Raw genomic sequence first — 16,680 nt, 5'->3', positions numbered from 1 at the left:
GTCACCTCCTGCTCTCATGAGCCGAGGAAGGGTGGAGAGGGACGACCTGGTTAGTCAGGAACATGGCCTGCTGGAGCTGTTCTATGGCCTGACAGCTCTTTGTCCAGAGCTAATGAGCACCTTTGGTATCTAGGATGGGGAGACCCATGAAGCCGCTCACCCAATGTCAAGGAGCAGGGCCAGTTTGTCCATCAAGACAGCTGCAGGGGCCAAGGTCCCACCAGTGGAAACAAATGTCCCTGTGTGACTTGCATCCTCCTCCTCCTCTTCCTCCTCCTCCTCCTCCTCCTCCTCCTCCTCCTCCTCCTCCTCCTCCTCCTTCTCCTTCTCCTTCTTCCCCTTCTTCCCCTGACACTTTGCAGAGAAATGTGGAATCAAGGACATCAATGCACCTTGGCTGTACTTACTGAGTTCATGCCATTCACTCTCCAGCCACAAGCACCAGTTTAGTATGTGTGGAAACTTTTAACAAGGAATTTCCTCTCCTCCAGCCCTGGGGAAGGCAGGGTGACAGGCACGTAGAGGGCGTGGCTTCTACCTGCAGTAGAAAGGTGAGGGCTGCCAGCCTGAGCCAGGTTCACCAGTCAAAGAAAGTACAGATCTCCTGCCATCTTCTTCCCCCAAGAAGTCATTGGCAATATGGGATCCATTAGATAAATATTTGCAGTTAGGGCTGGAGGGATGAAGAGTAACGATGTGGAAGGAGTTATTGACTCAAGAAGCAAGGCGCTTGAAGGAGAGCAAGATCTCCAGCAGTCTGAGCAGGATCAGGAGAGTTTGGGCTTGAGAATGGACACAATAAACCTATATTCAAACTAGTAGGTTTAATGTTTTGTAACTGCTTCCATCTTTCCTTCTCCGCAGGTTTGGTCTGGGATTTGGGGCAGGGAGTGTCCGTAAGTAAACAGGAGGAATAACTTGAGTTCCAGGAGTCAGTTCTTATTCCTGTTGGGAAGGGAGAGGGATTTCTCTGTGTTTGTGAGCTGTGTCTTTGTGTGCCTCGTCCGGGTCTCCCCTTGTGGGGTGGGGTGCCGTTTTTTCATCTGGCCGTGATTCTTTATTTCTGGGTGCTGGGGAAGAGGGGGCTCTGCAGTTTCTTCTTTGGGGATATGTTTTGTGGGGTTGTCCAGAGGGAGCGACTTTTGTGGTTCTAGCTGTGTCCTGAGTTGGACTGCTAATCCTAAAGTGAACAGGTCATACCCACCAGTGTCTCTGCTCCTCGAAGGTAAAGATTTTATAAGCCTTAGGTAAACAATCTCCAGGTAAACAAAGGATTTACAGCTTCCTAAAACCCACCGGAGCAAGTTCTGCTCTGCGGTAGGGTTGCTATGATGGCAGTGAATTTGGTTGTTTGGCTTCAGGGAGGACTAACTAGCATGGAGCCCCGGTGGTGTAGTGGCTGTGATCTGCCTGGTCGACAGTTCAAAACCACCAGCAGCTCCTCTGGGACACCACGCCCCTAAGCGGTTATCATCTCAGAAACCCACAGGAGGTGCTGAGGCGCTGTGAGTCAGCATTGACTCAATGGCTGTGAGAGCGGTTAACGAGTGAGTCTGTAACACGTAGTGTCACCGTGAGTCAGAACAGACTCCACAGCCCTGTTTGTTTATTTTTTAAAATTCTACAGAAAAAATTTTTTTTCTGGGTTGGAGGGACTCTGCTTATCCCCTGAGGAAGCTCTTAAGTCTGTTATTAGCCTCTATTCTTTGGGAGAAGTTTGGGGTACGTCTGTGTCCTGGTGAGGGCCAGGGTCTGCTTTTCTGTCCTTATCTGTCCCCCGGAGTGTTAGTCTGTCTGGGCGTGGGCGGGGCGGGGAGGGGCGTGTGCTTTGGGCTGTCCTCCCTCCAGCAGCCGCTCTCCGCTCAGCCAAGCTGCTGCGCACGCGCGGACTAGCCAGGCGCTACCTCCGGCCCCTCCCATCTGCCTCCGCCCGCACCTGGCTCCGGCGCCTTGGAGACGAGCGCCCCTGGCGGCGCCTGCCAGCTCTGCGGCTCCCGCTGCTGCACTGGGGGCTCCAGCTGCGGTGGTCCCTGCGGATGCTGAACCCTTCCTGTCCAGCTTCCGAGGAGAAGAAGTCAAGGGCTCCCAGCTTCCGTCCTCCAAGACTTATCCTCTGTGTCAGACTCCTCTTTCCGTGGATCTCACCTCCTCTCTCCACCTTGTCCCCTACCCCAGAGTGTAAGGTCTCGGAGCACAGTTGACTGAATTGATACAGAGCTGTCCGCTGTGCAGAGAGGGTCTGGACGCTGGGACCTCTCAGGAGGCATAGCCTGGGGCTTGCCTGCACCTGGCACCTGGTCCCTGTAACTTCTCCTGCCTGCTCTTTTCCTGGGACACTTCTTTGCAATAAAAGAGTGTGCTGTGGACTGAGTTTCCATATGTCGACAGGCCACTCGCACGAAACACAAAAACCCAAACTCAACCCATTGCAGCCCATGGTGGCTCCACGTGTGTCCCAGGATAATTGAACCCCATAAGGCTGTCAGCCGTGGGCTCGATTGAAATCTCTCCACAAACTATCTTGTGGAAGGAAGGATCTGGTAGCCGGCTTCCCTTTAGATTTCAGCCAAGAGAAGCCCGTGGAACAGTAATATTTTGAGTTCATAGTGTTGCCCCAAGCTGGAATTGGGTCAACAGCAAGGTTTTTTTTAAAATTTTTAACTTTTTGTTTTAATCTTATGTAATTTGATCACTGAGCCCTTTCAGGCAACTACTGGGTGGATTCAAATTGCCAACCTTACTAGTAATAGTTCCCATGCAGGGAACTCCCAGAATCCAAAGCTGCCTGGCTTTGGAGGAGGAGCTTGGGAACAACCTCCTCCTCCTCCTTGAGTGTGGGTCCATGCTACTTAGGCTAATAGCAACTGCAGCAAGACCTTTAGGATTACGGATGGTGGTTGCACGAGAGACCCCATTGGAAAAAGGGAGAGAAGGGGTTACTTCTTGCCCGATTATGGTCTGGGCTGGGTTTCCACAAATCAGTTCTGCTTGCTTGGGGAGCAGAGAATGAGGTTCAACCACGCATTCATTCCACGTAGGACTGAACGGCCTTTGAGGGTCAGGCGTCATGCTTGGACATGGTGACGAGCAAAGACTCCCAAGTCCAGGATCACAGGAGATGATCTTCTAACCTGGGAGGTAGGTCACAAACAAGGACACTGGGCAGAAGGAGAAGAGGGTGGGGATGAGGGCCAAGCCATCTTCTGCGGTGCTGGCAGGGGCACTTGAGGAGACCTGGTTCTGGAGATGATGAACCTCACAGATTGGGCCTGGGAGATATGAACACAATGGGGGCACCCAGTCTGGCTTCTAGTCAGTGTAACCAAGGGATCTGATGGTGGCCTGGCATAACCTTGAACAGGGGGAGGAAAAGCATGGTCTTGTGAGTCTCCACTCAGGATCCACCTCTGCCTCTGCGTCCAGTCCTCTGGTGTGATTTGGTCCATGGTCTTGTAAGGCAACCACCCTGTGGAGGACAGAAGGTAGAGCAATTTGGGGTGTGGTGGCCCCAGAAGGGTTGGGTTTCCTGCCTCATTCCTTGTACAGCACCCAGGGAAGTCACATTTCTTTGCTATTACACACAGATTACACCATTCCTGCAGCTTGGGAACAATGGTACTTGCTTTCTAGGTCCCTGGGTGGGGCTAAGGTGTGTCATGGGCCTGAGGCCTTGGCTTTACCTTTTAAGGTGCTGTAGTGCCAGCGTGTCTGCTGTGTTCTCTTGGATTCCTGCCCAGAAAATAGACACCTGAAGGCCCCCTTCCTGGATAAACACAGCAGTCTCATGCAGGAGGAATGGGACTGACAGTAGGTGGCAGGCCGCCACCTGTCGGAGGGGTAAGGGGACACATATGCCCCCTGGGCTCACACACCAGCCCCATTGGATCAGTACTGAACTAGACCAATGGTATAAAATTGGTACTATCACCACCTCCACCCTCACCTCCCTTGGCCTCCACTACTTGCTAGTAGAACCAGCCCTTCCAAGAGTCTTCAGTTGGGCCCCATATTCCTGGCATTGTGCTAGGGGGTAATGAAATGCTGACTTTGAAGGTCACCTTTTTCTCACCTTTGCTGTCTTGATGGTGTCAAGGGTGTGGGGTGGTCTTTGTGGGAAGTACCAACAGACTCATTGCCATGGATTTGAGCACAAGTGACAACATGCATCCCATGAGAATGGGCCGCCACCGTTTCTCCTTCCAAAGCCCAAGCTGGCCTGGCCTGGTGGCCGGCCGGGAGATTCCAAGTGTTTGGTGTCAGGCCATGTGGGCCACTAGCCATGTTTGTGGTTTGGGGACAATTCTGTGGCAGCGCCCCTCTGGCCAGGGGCCACATTCCAGCCTGGGCTGGCATTTATGGAGAGTCATTCCCGCACAGCCCGTTTACAAGCTGTGTGAGTCGGTGTGACTTCTGAAGGGACAAGGGCTGTGAGTGCTCAGTCAAGGCTTTTTAGAGGGAGGGGTCCACAAGGGGTCAGCTGACTGTTGGCTCCTGAGGCCTGCCTCTTGTGTGTGAGCACTTAGGCATGTCTGATGCTGACTCAGCCATGTTTGAGTCTTTCTTTGAGCCCCTGGAGGGCAGTGGCCATCTCAGGGCTTGTCTTGTAGTAGGAGTGCATGGGGCGAGGTTCTTCACTCCTGGTCCTGGTCCATGGCCGTGTCCATTAAGCTGTCACGCACCTAGGCCCTCCAAAGTCTCTTCTTGACCCTACACGCGACTCTTCTTGGTGCACTTTCAGATCAGCCTGGTGAAGGAAGGCAGGATCTGGGTTCTGGTTCCACTTGGTCAAACTCTTCACTTGCTTCTGCACGGCGCCTTTCCCCATCTCCCCAGATCTAAACGAGGAAAGTGTGTTGGTCCCCTTGTCCTTCCTTCACCTCTTTAATGCTAAGGTTGACCTATAACATTAGAGCAATACTTAGCACACTGGTGGCACAGTGGGTAAAGCACTTGCTGCTCATCAAAAGGTCAGTGGTTGGAACCAGCCCTTCTGAGGGGAGGAAAGACCTTGCAATGTGCTCCCGTGAGGACTTCAGTCGGGAGCCCCGATGGACACAGCGCTCTTCTGCCATGCAGGGTTGCTGTGGGTCCGGGCTGGCTCAGCAGCACACACTATCAACAACACGCCCACTTTGGGTTGTTCGAGAATGAAATACACTGTCATATGAGGGGGCTTCAAGAACGTGCGCAAAAATGAAACAAAAAGATACTTGAAGTTTTCCCACAGGCTTTCTGAAGTCCCCTCATCTGTACAGTGTTTTAAACATAGTAAAAATTTTTATAAATGTACTTAATATTTCACTTGTTGGCTTCTTGGGAAGGGTTTTTAAAAAAGTTTTATTGAAATATACAGTAGAACCCCGGACCTCGACGCTAATCCATTCTAGAAGGAGCATCGAGATGTGATGCAGTGGAGTGCGGAATCAAGTCTTCCCACAAGAAATAACTGAAAATGGATTAATCTGCGCTTGACCACCAAGTGTTTACCCTAACGTTACACAGATATTTCAAAGTAAAATAAGTTCAGAGTGAAATAATATAATTTAAATAAGAAACACGTTTTTTTAACAACTACAGTATGGCCCATATCTTGAGATTGATGAGGATCTGGATCTGTGGACATGGATGTGGAGAGGAGGGATGGAGAGAGAGTCGTTGTTTGGAAGGGGAATCCCCTGCCATAAAATCAACTGCTAGCTGCTTCTCAGTTTTTCCCCTTCTTTGCCTTTTTTTTTTTAACTAGGACTTGGCTGACTTTCTCAAAATTTTTAAAAAATCTGTCAAATGTGGTCTGCTGTTGGTGTTTCCTTAACTGTTTTCTAAAAGGGCTTACTAAATTATCATCAACAATATTGAGAACAGGGTTAACCAGGTCCTTATCATGATTGGTTTCCAAAAACTCTTAAGACCCATGTATTTTATCTAGAGACAGCACAAAAAGGCACAAAAACTAAGAAAATTCTAGCAAAATGCTTGGAACACAGCCCCCAAAGGTTTATACCACTCGCACTAACAACACCAACTAACACTGAGTGACTGAAACACGGACTGATTTTGTTTACAAAAATCGTGTGGATTCCGATGTTTTGTTGGAGCTCTGATGTAAAGTTGTCTCGACATTTCATGTCGAAAATGGATGATGTCAAGTACTGATGTGGTTGAGTACCGGGCTTCCCCTGTACTTAGCCTAGCACACAATTCAACAGTTCGGTCACATCAAGAGGAGCTGTACAACCACCCCTCACAAACAGTTCTCGATTGGCAATGGATTTGAGTGTCTCCTGAAAATATCGAAACGAAACCCTCCTTGTGGCCTCATAGGACAGATGAGAACTGTCCTGTGGGTTCCTCACGCTGTAAATCTTTATGAGAGCCTTAGCTTTGTCCCTTGGAGCAGTGGATGGGTTTGAACGGCTGACCTTCTGGTTAGCGGCCCCATGTGTAACCCACTACTCCAAAGTCTTAGTGTGTGGTTGGGAGGGGAGAGGCAAGCTCAAGGGGTAGCACTAGAGCTCTCTGGCTCCCTCGCAGTAGGATACCCAGCAGCCCCTGCCCATCACTATTCTCCCCCAGATGTCATTACTCCATCTGTGATCCTACAGACCTGTACACATAGATGCCACTGTGCATGCACACCGCACTCCCATTCACATGTGCTCACAAAATCCCCCTCATCAGCACACATGCATGAGGGGCACATGTATGTGGGTGCTCACCATATAATCACATGCACAGAAAGCCTCACAGACCTGCACACCGGCACACATACATGCTTTTCCCACAGCTGCTTCAAGATATGCACATACCTGTCTTCAACCCCACTGCTCCAATCACTCACTCACTCACTCACTCACTCACTCACTCACTCACTCACTGCTATTGAGTCAATTCTGATTCCTGGCAACCCTATATTACAGGGTAGATCTGTTCCTGTGGGTTTTGGAGTCTCTCTCTCTCTCTCTCCTGACTTAGGAACATAATTTTTATTTTCATATCCTTGACATTTTCCTTTGCTTTTTTCTTTTTGTTGAGACTTTAGCTCTTTATGAAAGTAGGAAGTCTTATCTTTCTCCTGCACGCCTATCACAGACAATAATATGCAGACATCGCGCCCTGCTGGATACGTCTACTGGCAGTGGTAGCGCGCACACAGCCAGCAGCATGGAGTGGCCCCCACTTCCTCCCAGCTGCTCAGACCAGTAGTTTCCCCAGCAGATGCCTTCTCCTGACACTCACTGCTGAGTCTTTGTATCTCACGATTCCTCCTCCTCTTGGGATGCCTCACCTGGTCCTGTCCCATCTTTCCTAACAACAACCAAACTCAGGGCCATCGAGTCAATCTTGACTCATGTTGATCCTAAAGGACAGGGTAGTACTGCCCCTTTATGAAATTAGCCTTATCTTTCTCCTGAGAAGCAGCTGGTGGTTTTGAACTGCTAACCTCTTGGTTGGCAGTCCAACTTGTAAGCACTATGCCACTGGGGTTCTAGTAATAATACAAATGATTAATAATAGTAATAGTAATAAACAGCTTCAGATTAGTAAAGGATCTTAGCATCCCAAACCTCCAGTTTCCCAAGAGAGCACATTAAAGTGAGCACAATCACAGCAAGTTAGTTTATTACTTCACTGTTATACATATATGCATCGATCAATGTGCACTTGGATTCATTCACCCTTGAGTCCATCTCAGGGGGGACCCTAGAGAAGGCTTCCTAGAGGACTGCTGGAGGGGGAGCAGAGCCAAAGGCACCATGAGAGAGGGAAGTATGGCCGGCCAGCACAGCCCAGCTGGGTCGATGAGGGTCAGTGAGAGGGCAGTGTCCAGAAAGCAGTCCATCTGGGCTGCAGCGGAGGTTGGTTTCTGAGCGAGGAGGGATGGCAAGGTGGAGCTGGGCCTGACGCAGATCTCAGCTCGAGCCGGCGCCGCTTCTGAGCAGCGTGGTGACACAGCCCCAGGGTTGGTTAGAATGAATGCACAAGAACTCCAGGGTTCTGTCCTGCTCAGAATTCCATCAGGGTGGCGAAGCCTCTGTTTGACCCCATCCTTTTGTTCAGCGTGGGACTCATTGTGTCCAATAATGAAACTGAGCTGCCACTTTTCCACTCCCTGTGCCACCTGAAGCTCCTCCTGAGTGCTAGGGGGACATTTCCCTGCAGGATGGAGCTCAGTGGACCTTGTGGCTGCCTACCCAAAAAACCAAACCCAAAGCCACTGGCATCAAGGGTGGGTGACTCCTAGCATCCCTGTAGGACAGAGCTGAAGGGCCCCTGTGGCTTATCTTTCTCTGTCTGCACTTGCGACCTCTGACCACAGGGGGCAGTGTCAAGAAGAGGCTGGCCTGGGCTCTGATGCTGGAGCCTCTTCACATTCTACAAAAGAATCACACTAAGGACAAATTCGCATAGTGATTATTTTTTGGCAGGTACCATTGTCAAAGCATTTTACACATATTACATTACTCCCTCCCCTGGGCCACCCTGTGAGGTAGGGGCTCTTTTAATTGCCCCTTCTTTAAAGATGAGGGAATGGAGATGCAGTGAGGACCTGTAAGTTGCCCAAGGTTACAAGGCAGGAAGGGACGGGCCCAGCTTGGCACCCGGGAAACCTGGCTCCAGAATTTGCACCCTCATTTCTGTGCCACATCATCATCTGGCTATGTGCTGCGTTCTGCCTTTAAGACAATTTTTCACCTATGACAGGTCTCCAAGCCCCAAAACAACTCCAGTTTAAAAAACCCACAAAAACAGCCATGTCAAAGGTGTTTGAAAGCTTAAGCCATGCTCTTCAAGAATGCCAATAAATGACTCAGGCCAAAGGTTTCCCACTAAACATGAAGTGAGTGATGCTCCCATAGGCTTTGAGCTATGGGTGGGTCTCAGCTCCTTAGTCACCAGTTTATAGATGTGCGCAGTGATGCTTTCTGGGAGGCAGCAGTGGTTGAGGGAAATGAGGAGCAGGAACACTCCGAGGGCACAAACCCAAGCTGTACCACCAACGAAGTGGGGGGCATCCTGCCCTCATTCCTGTGTCTCGCTGAGCTTCAGTTTCTTCTGATTTAAGATGTCCTCAAATTGTGTGGCCAAACCTTTACAGGTGCGTTCAGAAAAGGGCACCAGTTTGGCTTTTGCTGAATCCAAGACTGCTGTGAACCCAGGGCTAGTCTCTGTCGGAGATCTGGGGCCAGGGTCCCCACTATGCCCACTGAGACTTTGAATGCCTCCCAAGCCTGAGTCCTGAGGAGGTTGACAGAGAAGGACATGAGGTGCAAGGCTGGCTACATCGATTTATTGGAAACACAGATCAAGATAGAAACAAACATGGAACAGGAGGGAGGGAGAGACTAGTAGGGCCCAGGCCTGAGCCTGCCTGCCCTTGAACCCCTTATCAGGGGCATCATTCCAAAGGCAGAGCCTAGGAGGAGGTCAGACCCTGAAACCAGAGGCAGGGGGTATCAAAGTGCAACTTAAGCAACCGAGTGGCAGGCAGGGGTGGGTGGGCCAAGAATGGCCCAGGGAGGGGTGCCCTGGGGGAGAGATGCTTCTGGTCCAGGGATTGTGTTGGGGCACCTAACACTTCCTGCAGCTGCTGGCACAGATGGAATTGCAGGGCCCGCAGGGGGCGCACAGGCCCGTGCTCACCGCCAGGTTCCCGCTGCAGGGGGCGCTGCAGGCGCTGCCCGTCACAGGCCGGGAGCCCGACACGCACAGGTCGCCGCACACAACGCCGCCCCGCGAGCTGCTCACACCTGGGGGACAGGAGCGAGCGCGGTCACACGCCTGGCTGGTCGTCCAGGGAAGGACTCAGGCCTTCCGTCCAGTCCTGGGGGCACGGCGGGGACCACCCCTGACACCTGAGGCTCTTCCTCAGTCACTTTAGGGTGGTCGCTCCCCTCCCCCAGGCGCCCCTCAGTCCCTCCTGCTGCATGGCCACCCCCTCCCTGCTATCTTGGGGGCCCTGCTGAGACCTCCCCCCAGGGCCCCAGGGGCTCCCCCTGAGATACTCACAGACATTCACAGCTCCCACGCCTTCACACAGCCTGAGGGGGGGAGGGGGAGGGGGAGGGGTGAGACGCGGGTCAGAGTGGATCCTGGATCCCCAGATCCCCAGCTCTGAGAGGATCTCACGGGGCTCTTTGTGGAGCACAGGGATGCTCTGCCAGGGAGCGTCCTTACAGGCTGGACTGCCGCCCTCCTGTCCCCAAGCCCCTGCCTTTGAGCAGTGGGTAACCTGGACCCCACACCTGGCAGACCTGGGTGGGCTCAACTGCAGGGAGGGGAGGGGTCTTTGAGTCCATCTTGTGAGAAACCAGGTCTGGAATACAGGTAAGGAGTCTACCTGGGGGAGGTGCGAGTTTCCTAGAAAGCAGGGCATGGAAGCCTGAGGCCCCTCTGAGCAGAGAGGCAGGGCCGGGTCTATTCTAACCCGGGGTCTCTGGGACTCAGCATCGCAGGGACGCTGGCTTTGTTCGTGGTCTCTATAATGGGGCATCTGTCCAAGACCAGTCCACTGTGATCTCGGCCCACACAGCTAAGCGGCTTGGGGCTACTTCTTGGGACCAAGAGGGGGCAGTGGTGGGTGGGTCGCTTAGGGCAGCTGGGTTGGGCCCCACCTGTGCTCCTCGCCCTCCAGCAGGCGCCGGTAGGTGGCGATCTCGATGTCCAGGCCCAGTTTGGAGTTCATCACCTCCTGGTACTCCTTCAGCAGGCAGGCCATGTCCTGCTTGGCCTTCTGCAGGGCCTCCTCCAGCCCGGCCAGCTTGCAGCGGGCGTCATTGAGGGCCGCCTCGCCCTGCTGCTCAGACTGGGTCACTGCGGCCTCCAGCTTGGAATTCTGGGAGCCCAGGAGAGAACAAGTTCAGTTGCAGTCCTTGGGTCCCTTTGTCTGTCCTTGTCCTGAATTCACTCAGTTTCTCCCTCCCAGAAATGGGGACTACCCCTCCAGGAATGGGACCTGCCCTCCTTCAGCCCCTGGGTCTCCATGCGTGACCACAACCAGGTGCTCCTGTCTCATCCACAGGCTGGAGAATGAAGGGGAGGTCCAGGTGGTGGGCACACTGGCTGTGTGGCCCAGGGCAGAGCCCCAGGCTCTCTGGTCCCGGGCCCAGGCTGAGCCGTACCTGGCACTTGGCATTCTCCACCTCGGCCGTCAGCCTCTGGATCATGCGGTTCAGCTCGTTGATCTCCTCCTTGGTGCGGCGCAGGGTCTCCCCGTGCCGGATCACCGTGGCCTTTATCTCCTCGCACTGCGGGAGGGGAAGGGTGGTGGTGGGGTGCACATCAGCTCACCAGGAATGACGGGGCAGTTTGGACAGTGCTCAGACTGCACAGCCACTCAGGGGCCACAAGGAGAGCTGTCATCCCCGCCCTCTGCCTCCCTAGGGAAGGACCCTCTGGCATCTTCAGGGTCCCCAGACAAAGGAAGGCCCTGTGATCCATGCCATGCATCCTCCCATGGCCATGCCTCGGCGGCAGGTGTCCCGGGCCGCTCACCTTGCTGCGGTACCAGGACTCGGCCTCGGCCCGGCTGCGGCTGGCAATGTCATCATAATGAGCCTTGATCTCAGCAATAACGCAGTCCATGTTCAGGTCCCGGCTGTTGTCCATCTTGACCACCACGGAGGTGTCTGAAATGTGGGAGTGGAGGACGCGGATCTCCTACAGGGATTATGGTGGAGGGAGGGATATGGCAGAAACTTTAAATCACAGCCCTCCCCTCCCCCAGCCTCAACCTAACCTTTACAGCCATCTCTCATCTCTAGCTCCTGCCACATTAGGCAGCTTAGAGCCCTAAAGCTCTCTGTCCAAAGCCGGCTGGACTCCAGGTGAGCATTCTTCTCTTGTTGCCTGGCTTCCAGTGTTTCTGTGGATGTGCGCTCACCTCCTCATACAGTTGCCGCAGGAAGTCGATCTCCTGGGTCAGGGCCTCAGAGTTGGCTTCCAGGTCAGACTTTCGTAGGTAGGCGCAGTCCACCTCCTGGGGAAGAACAAGACACGAGAGCCCTCAATACCCCACAGCAACTTGGATGGTCATTTCATCCATCCTCCTGTCTCCCGATAGAATGTAGCCTGGTAACCATGAGTCCCCTGTCCTGACCAAGCCTGGCTCTGGGTACCTGTCCATTTCATGTGGACTTTTAAGGCAGCACCTTCTGATAAACAAGTCCTCCCCTGGGGCATGCCCAAACCCTCTTGGTTGAGGTCTGGGAGTCAGAAAAAGGAGTACATTAATCCTCCCTAAATTCTCCCGGTCTCTAAGGCCTTTCTGTCTTCTCAGAGGGCACCAGGGAAAGCCTGCTGGGAATCCCGTTCCGCTCTGCTGGTCGACTGCCTCTCATCCTCTCACTACGCCTGCGTTTGTCATTAGCTCTGCAGGTCTGGGTCTTGGGTTCCCCACCATCCACCTGGGTGCCCCTGAGGAAGCGTCTCCTTGGGGATTTTCTAGACTCATAATGCCCAGCCTGGTCTCTGTCTTTGGAACTAACAGATGGACACCCACCTTCTTCAGAGCCACAAATTCATTCTCAGCTGTAGCCCTCAGAGTCACCTCCTCCTCGTACCTGATGTGGGGCAAGAGGAGAGAAAGGCGTTAGGACCCCTTCTTGTCTAGAGAGCATGCTCTCTGGAGGCAGGAGCAGGGCCTGAGTGAGACACCTTTCCTGAGCAGATTGGGTCCTGCTCTAGGACAGACTTTCACCTTGCTCCTTCTCCTCTTAGCAAGGAGGTCCAGTGGGCATGCTTCCCAGGCTGGGAAACCCACAACTGACCCGTAGCTTGCAGCAGTCTATTGCCATGCTTCCTAGAGGCCTCACACAGATGCCCTGCTTCATAAATTCTCATGCCATTGTGAACATGCGGGCAGATCTCTCTAAGTTGTGTTTGCAAGGATTCCATTCATGGAAACCCACATTCGCTCGTGTCCCCCAATCCAGCTGCCATAACCTCGGTTTGCCCTTTGGAACCTTGGCTTCCCAGGTAGGAGAAGCCCATACAGGTGGGGAAGCCAAAGAATTGCGTTTGAGGCTGTCTGGAGACTCCAAGAGATGGGGTGTAGCCCCCGGAGGGCTGTCTATTTTAACTAACATTCTCCAAATGTCAGGCACTTGAGGCATTACCCAGGGAAATAAGCAAAGCCAGGAGGCTTCAAATGTCTAGTTCCAAACCGAGCTTGGCCTTCAGCAAAGGGGGAAACACTTTGCAAGCCTGGGAAACTCTCTCTATGGGGGTCTCTATGAGTTGAATTCTATTTGAGTGAAGGCTAGATGTCCAAGCAAGCCCTCCGTCTGCCGCACTCACTTCTTCTTGTAGCCCTCCAGCACGTCCTGCACGTGGTTGAGCTCTGAGGCCAGCCGCCCGCTGTCGGCCTCCACGCACTCGGCCTCCCGCCTCAGCGTCTCGATGTAGCCGTTGAACAGGGGCTCCAGGTTGCTCTCGCAGCACCTGCGGTTCTGGTAGAACTGCCACTTGGTCTCCAGCAGCTTGTTCTGCTGCTCCAGGAAGCGCACCTGCCGTGTGGGATAGGACCAGGGGTCAGAAGGCCCCGGGGGGGGGGGGCGGGGGGAGGCTATTGGAGGAGGGCTCCCTGGCAACTCACCATCCAGGGCCCGTAGTGTGGGTAGAAGGGAGCCAATTAGAGGCTGGACACAATCTTGTATTTCTCATTCAAAGAGAGTTCACCAAGTTACTGAGCAACATCTAATTTTGGATTCAGAGGGTCTCCACGACGCGATTGAACCACACCCAGATTTCCAGAGAAGTGATGACAAGGGAGTCATGCAGACGTGAGTCCCAGATTGGGGCACCTAGCAGCCAGGGCCATACTAACTCTTGCAAGTTATCATGGGAAAAGTGCGGCCTCTGTTCGTGTGCTCTGCCTAATCCAGGCACTGGCTTGCAGGGCCCTGAGAGCACTGGAGTGAGAACTTTCACAGTCCCTTGATGCCAAGAACAGTTGGGAGTGCAAGAAAAGGTTGACCCTCTTCCTCAGACCAGAAGATGTCCCTTTCAGCTGGGGGCAATCAGGGACAGTGGCAGGGGCGGGGGAGCTGTGTCGCAGGACGCCAGTACTCCATTCTGTCTGTCTACGTTCTCCATTGGGCATTTCAGGGGCAGAGGCACTGGGGGGCTGTGCCTCGGGATGTCAGTACCCCATTCTGTCTGTCTACATTCTTCATTGGGCATCTCAGGGGCAGAGGCACTGGGCTGGTGCTTTGATGGTGCCTTTGGGATCCAGGCGATCTTTCTGTCACAGCCTCTCAGAACCAAGGGCCCAGCACTTGTGATGTTCTCAGAGTGAAATCTGAGCTGCTGGTCTGGGGGTCTTGGGCGTATGTGATGACCCTCTCATCAGACGGGCACCTCTTGGCTTTTCTTGACACTACGCCTGTCTCTTTTACCAGGGTTAGAGGGTGGGGTGGGGGCGTGATGGTATTGTACTTTCTGTGTGTGAGGTATTTGCACAGGTAGGTTGTAAGAACGTCATGGTCTGAACTGGAGTTACTGGCTTTGTTGTCTCCTCCATCACAGGGAAAACTGTGGGCAGTTTCCTGCCTCTGACTGCCCCTTTCAGCAGCCAGGCAGCACTGAACCTGCGCGGGGGCTGAGGCAGGGCGCGATGCCGGGCACCCACCTTGTCGATGAAGGCGGCGAACCTGCTGTTGAGGCACTTGATCTGCTCCTTCTCCTCGTGCTTCACGCACTGCGCGTTGGGGTCGATCTCCAGGTTGAGGGGCGTCAGCAGGCTCTCGTTGACCGACACGCTGGTGATGCAGGGCGGCACGGACCCGGACACGCCGCCGGCGCGGTAGCCGAAGCTGCGTCCATAGGAGCCGGAGCGGAAGCCCCCGCAGACGCTGTGGCTGCCGAAGCCCCCGGAGAGGCCGCGGTAGCAGGAGACTCCGCGGTAGGGGGCGGCGGTGATGCAGCAGCGGCCGGGCCGGGGCCCGCAGGCCGAGGCGCAGCTGAAGGCGGGGACGCCGAATCCACAGGTCATGGTGCTTGGGAAGGGTTGGGGTGCAGAGAGCAGGATGAAGGTCTATAGTCCTGGAGGACACGCAATGAGCACCTCTGGGTGCCCAGCCCTATTTATGCTCAGTCGCTGAAGGGGCTTGGCTATGCAGATGGAGTTGGGGTAATTTGCTGCTTTATGGGCTTGGGCGGTTAACCGGGGTCCAACACCTCCCCAAAAAGTGTTTTAATGGTAGAGTGGCCCGCACCCTCCTCTGTAAACGCTGCCAGCCTGCTGCTGGCGGTGGAGGCAGTTAGCCCCATCTCTTCAACATGCCTTGGGCACTGGCAGGGAGCCTGAAGGGGGAGGAGAGAGGGGTTGGAATCAGGCAGACGGGAGAGATAGGGAAGCTGGGTGCTAGGAGGAGGGGATAGGATTGGCGGTGTGTGTGAGTGCAGGGACCATAGGGAAGACCGAAGTCTTCACAAATGACATCCCGAAGTTTCCTGTCTGGTGGTGGCCAAGGTGCCACGAAGACACGCGTGTTGACATCCTTACCTCCAGCCTGCCCAGGAAGAGTTGCTACTTTTTGTCATCGTGTTTGAATGTTGCCGCCAGCAGAGAGCTGGGAGCCCCAGGGACTGTCGAAAGAACAAGTACGTCTATCTAGGAAGAGATTCATTCTGAATGCTCCCTCGAGGCGAGGGTGGAGAGCCGACCTTTCATGTGTGTGGACACGTTGTCGGGCGAGACCAGCTCCTTGAGCGGGCCATGATACAGGGTCAAGTTGCAGGGTGGTGAAGAAGAGGAAGGCCGTTGATGAGAAGGATGAACACAGTGACTGCAAACTGAACAATGTGGTGAGGATGGTATGGGACCAGCCAGGGTTTTGTTCTGTTGTCCTTCGGGTCGCTATGAGTGAGGATCCACAGGGTAACACCACCATCACCACCACCAGCAACAACAACAACAAACATCGTTATAAGAGCAACCAGCCGATCAGTAAACACTGGCCTTTTACTTCTTCGCAACTTTTGCTTTTTCAGACATACAGAAACCTTCAGGAATCACAGGCCAGCAAACACCCACAGGTCCTCTACGAAGATCCGACAGTGCTATGCCCTATGCTCCCATTTGCCCCCCTGTCTGGTAGGTCAGCTGCAGGAAGCATGACACGTCCCTCATAGGCACCTCAGCATGTATTTCTGATGGCCAAGGACCGTTTCTTAAGAATCAGAACCATTTTCCCATAAAAGAAAATGAACAATGCTAAAGAATCACTTACAATCCATTCAAAATTCTTATTTTTTTCCTCAAGTGTCCCAAGATTGTGCTTCCACCCCAAGAACATGATCGGATTTTGCAAGACCACTGGCACGAATTCTGATGGATAGCCAACTTCTAAGGCAGAGTAGAAGACTGTAATTCTCTAGGGAAGTGGATTTGTCACCCCTTCTGTGCAGTGGCTGTTGGGTTCAAACCGCAGACAATGGGGCTAGCAGCTGAGTGCCTTAAGCATTGATCCACCAGTATGTCATGTTGTGGGGGCAAGTCCAACCTCCTCCAGCTACAAGGGGGAGGGGGGGTGAGCAGGCGGATCGAGCTCCTCCCCAGCTCAAGGCTGATTTCTACGATTTCAGACATGCTTCTACCCTCCAACCCTCTGTCTTCAATTCTGACGCTGAGTTCGCTAAGATAATCCTTTGCACAGAACTCACAGATGATACTCGTGA

At 53.5% G+C, this 16,680-nt stretch overlaps 1 protein-coding gene across 1 annotated transcript; it reads right to left on the bottom strand.

Annotated features, from left to right (window-relative positions):
* Positions 1-9,570: 9,570 nt before the first annotated feature.
* On the bottom strand, positions 9,571-14,992 carry LOC142451497 (keratin, type II cuticular Hb1). The gene is made up of 9 exons (XM_075553287.1): positions 14,630-14,992; positions 13,297-13,505; positions 12,500-12,560; positions 11,882-11,977; positions 11,494-11,658; positions 11,121-11,246; positions 10,614-10,834; positions 10,009-10,040; positions 9,571-9,749 (listed from the first exon to the last, which is right to left on the bottom strand). The coding sequence occupies exons 1-9, from the start codon at positions 14,990-14,992 to the stop codon at positions 9,571-9,573; spliced, it is 1,452 nt and encodes a 483-aa protein (XP_075409402.1).
* Positions 14,993-16,680: the final 1,688 nt, after the last annotated feature.

The sequence above is a fragment of the Tenrec ecaudatus genome, chromosome 6 (genome assembly GCF_050624435.1).
Source record: "Tenrec ecaudatus isolate mTenEca1 chromosome 6, mTenEca1.hap1, whole genome shotgun sequence".
Lineage (NCBI taxonomy): Eukaryota > Metazoa > Chordata > Mammalia > Afrosoricida > Tenrecidae > Tenrec > Tenrec ecaudatus.
Note: the sequence above shows the minus strand (reverse complement) of the source record. Positions and strands in the feature narration are given on the sequence as shown.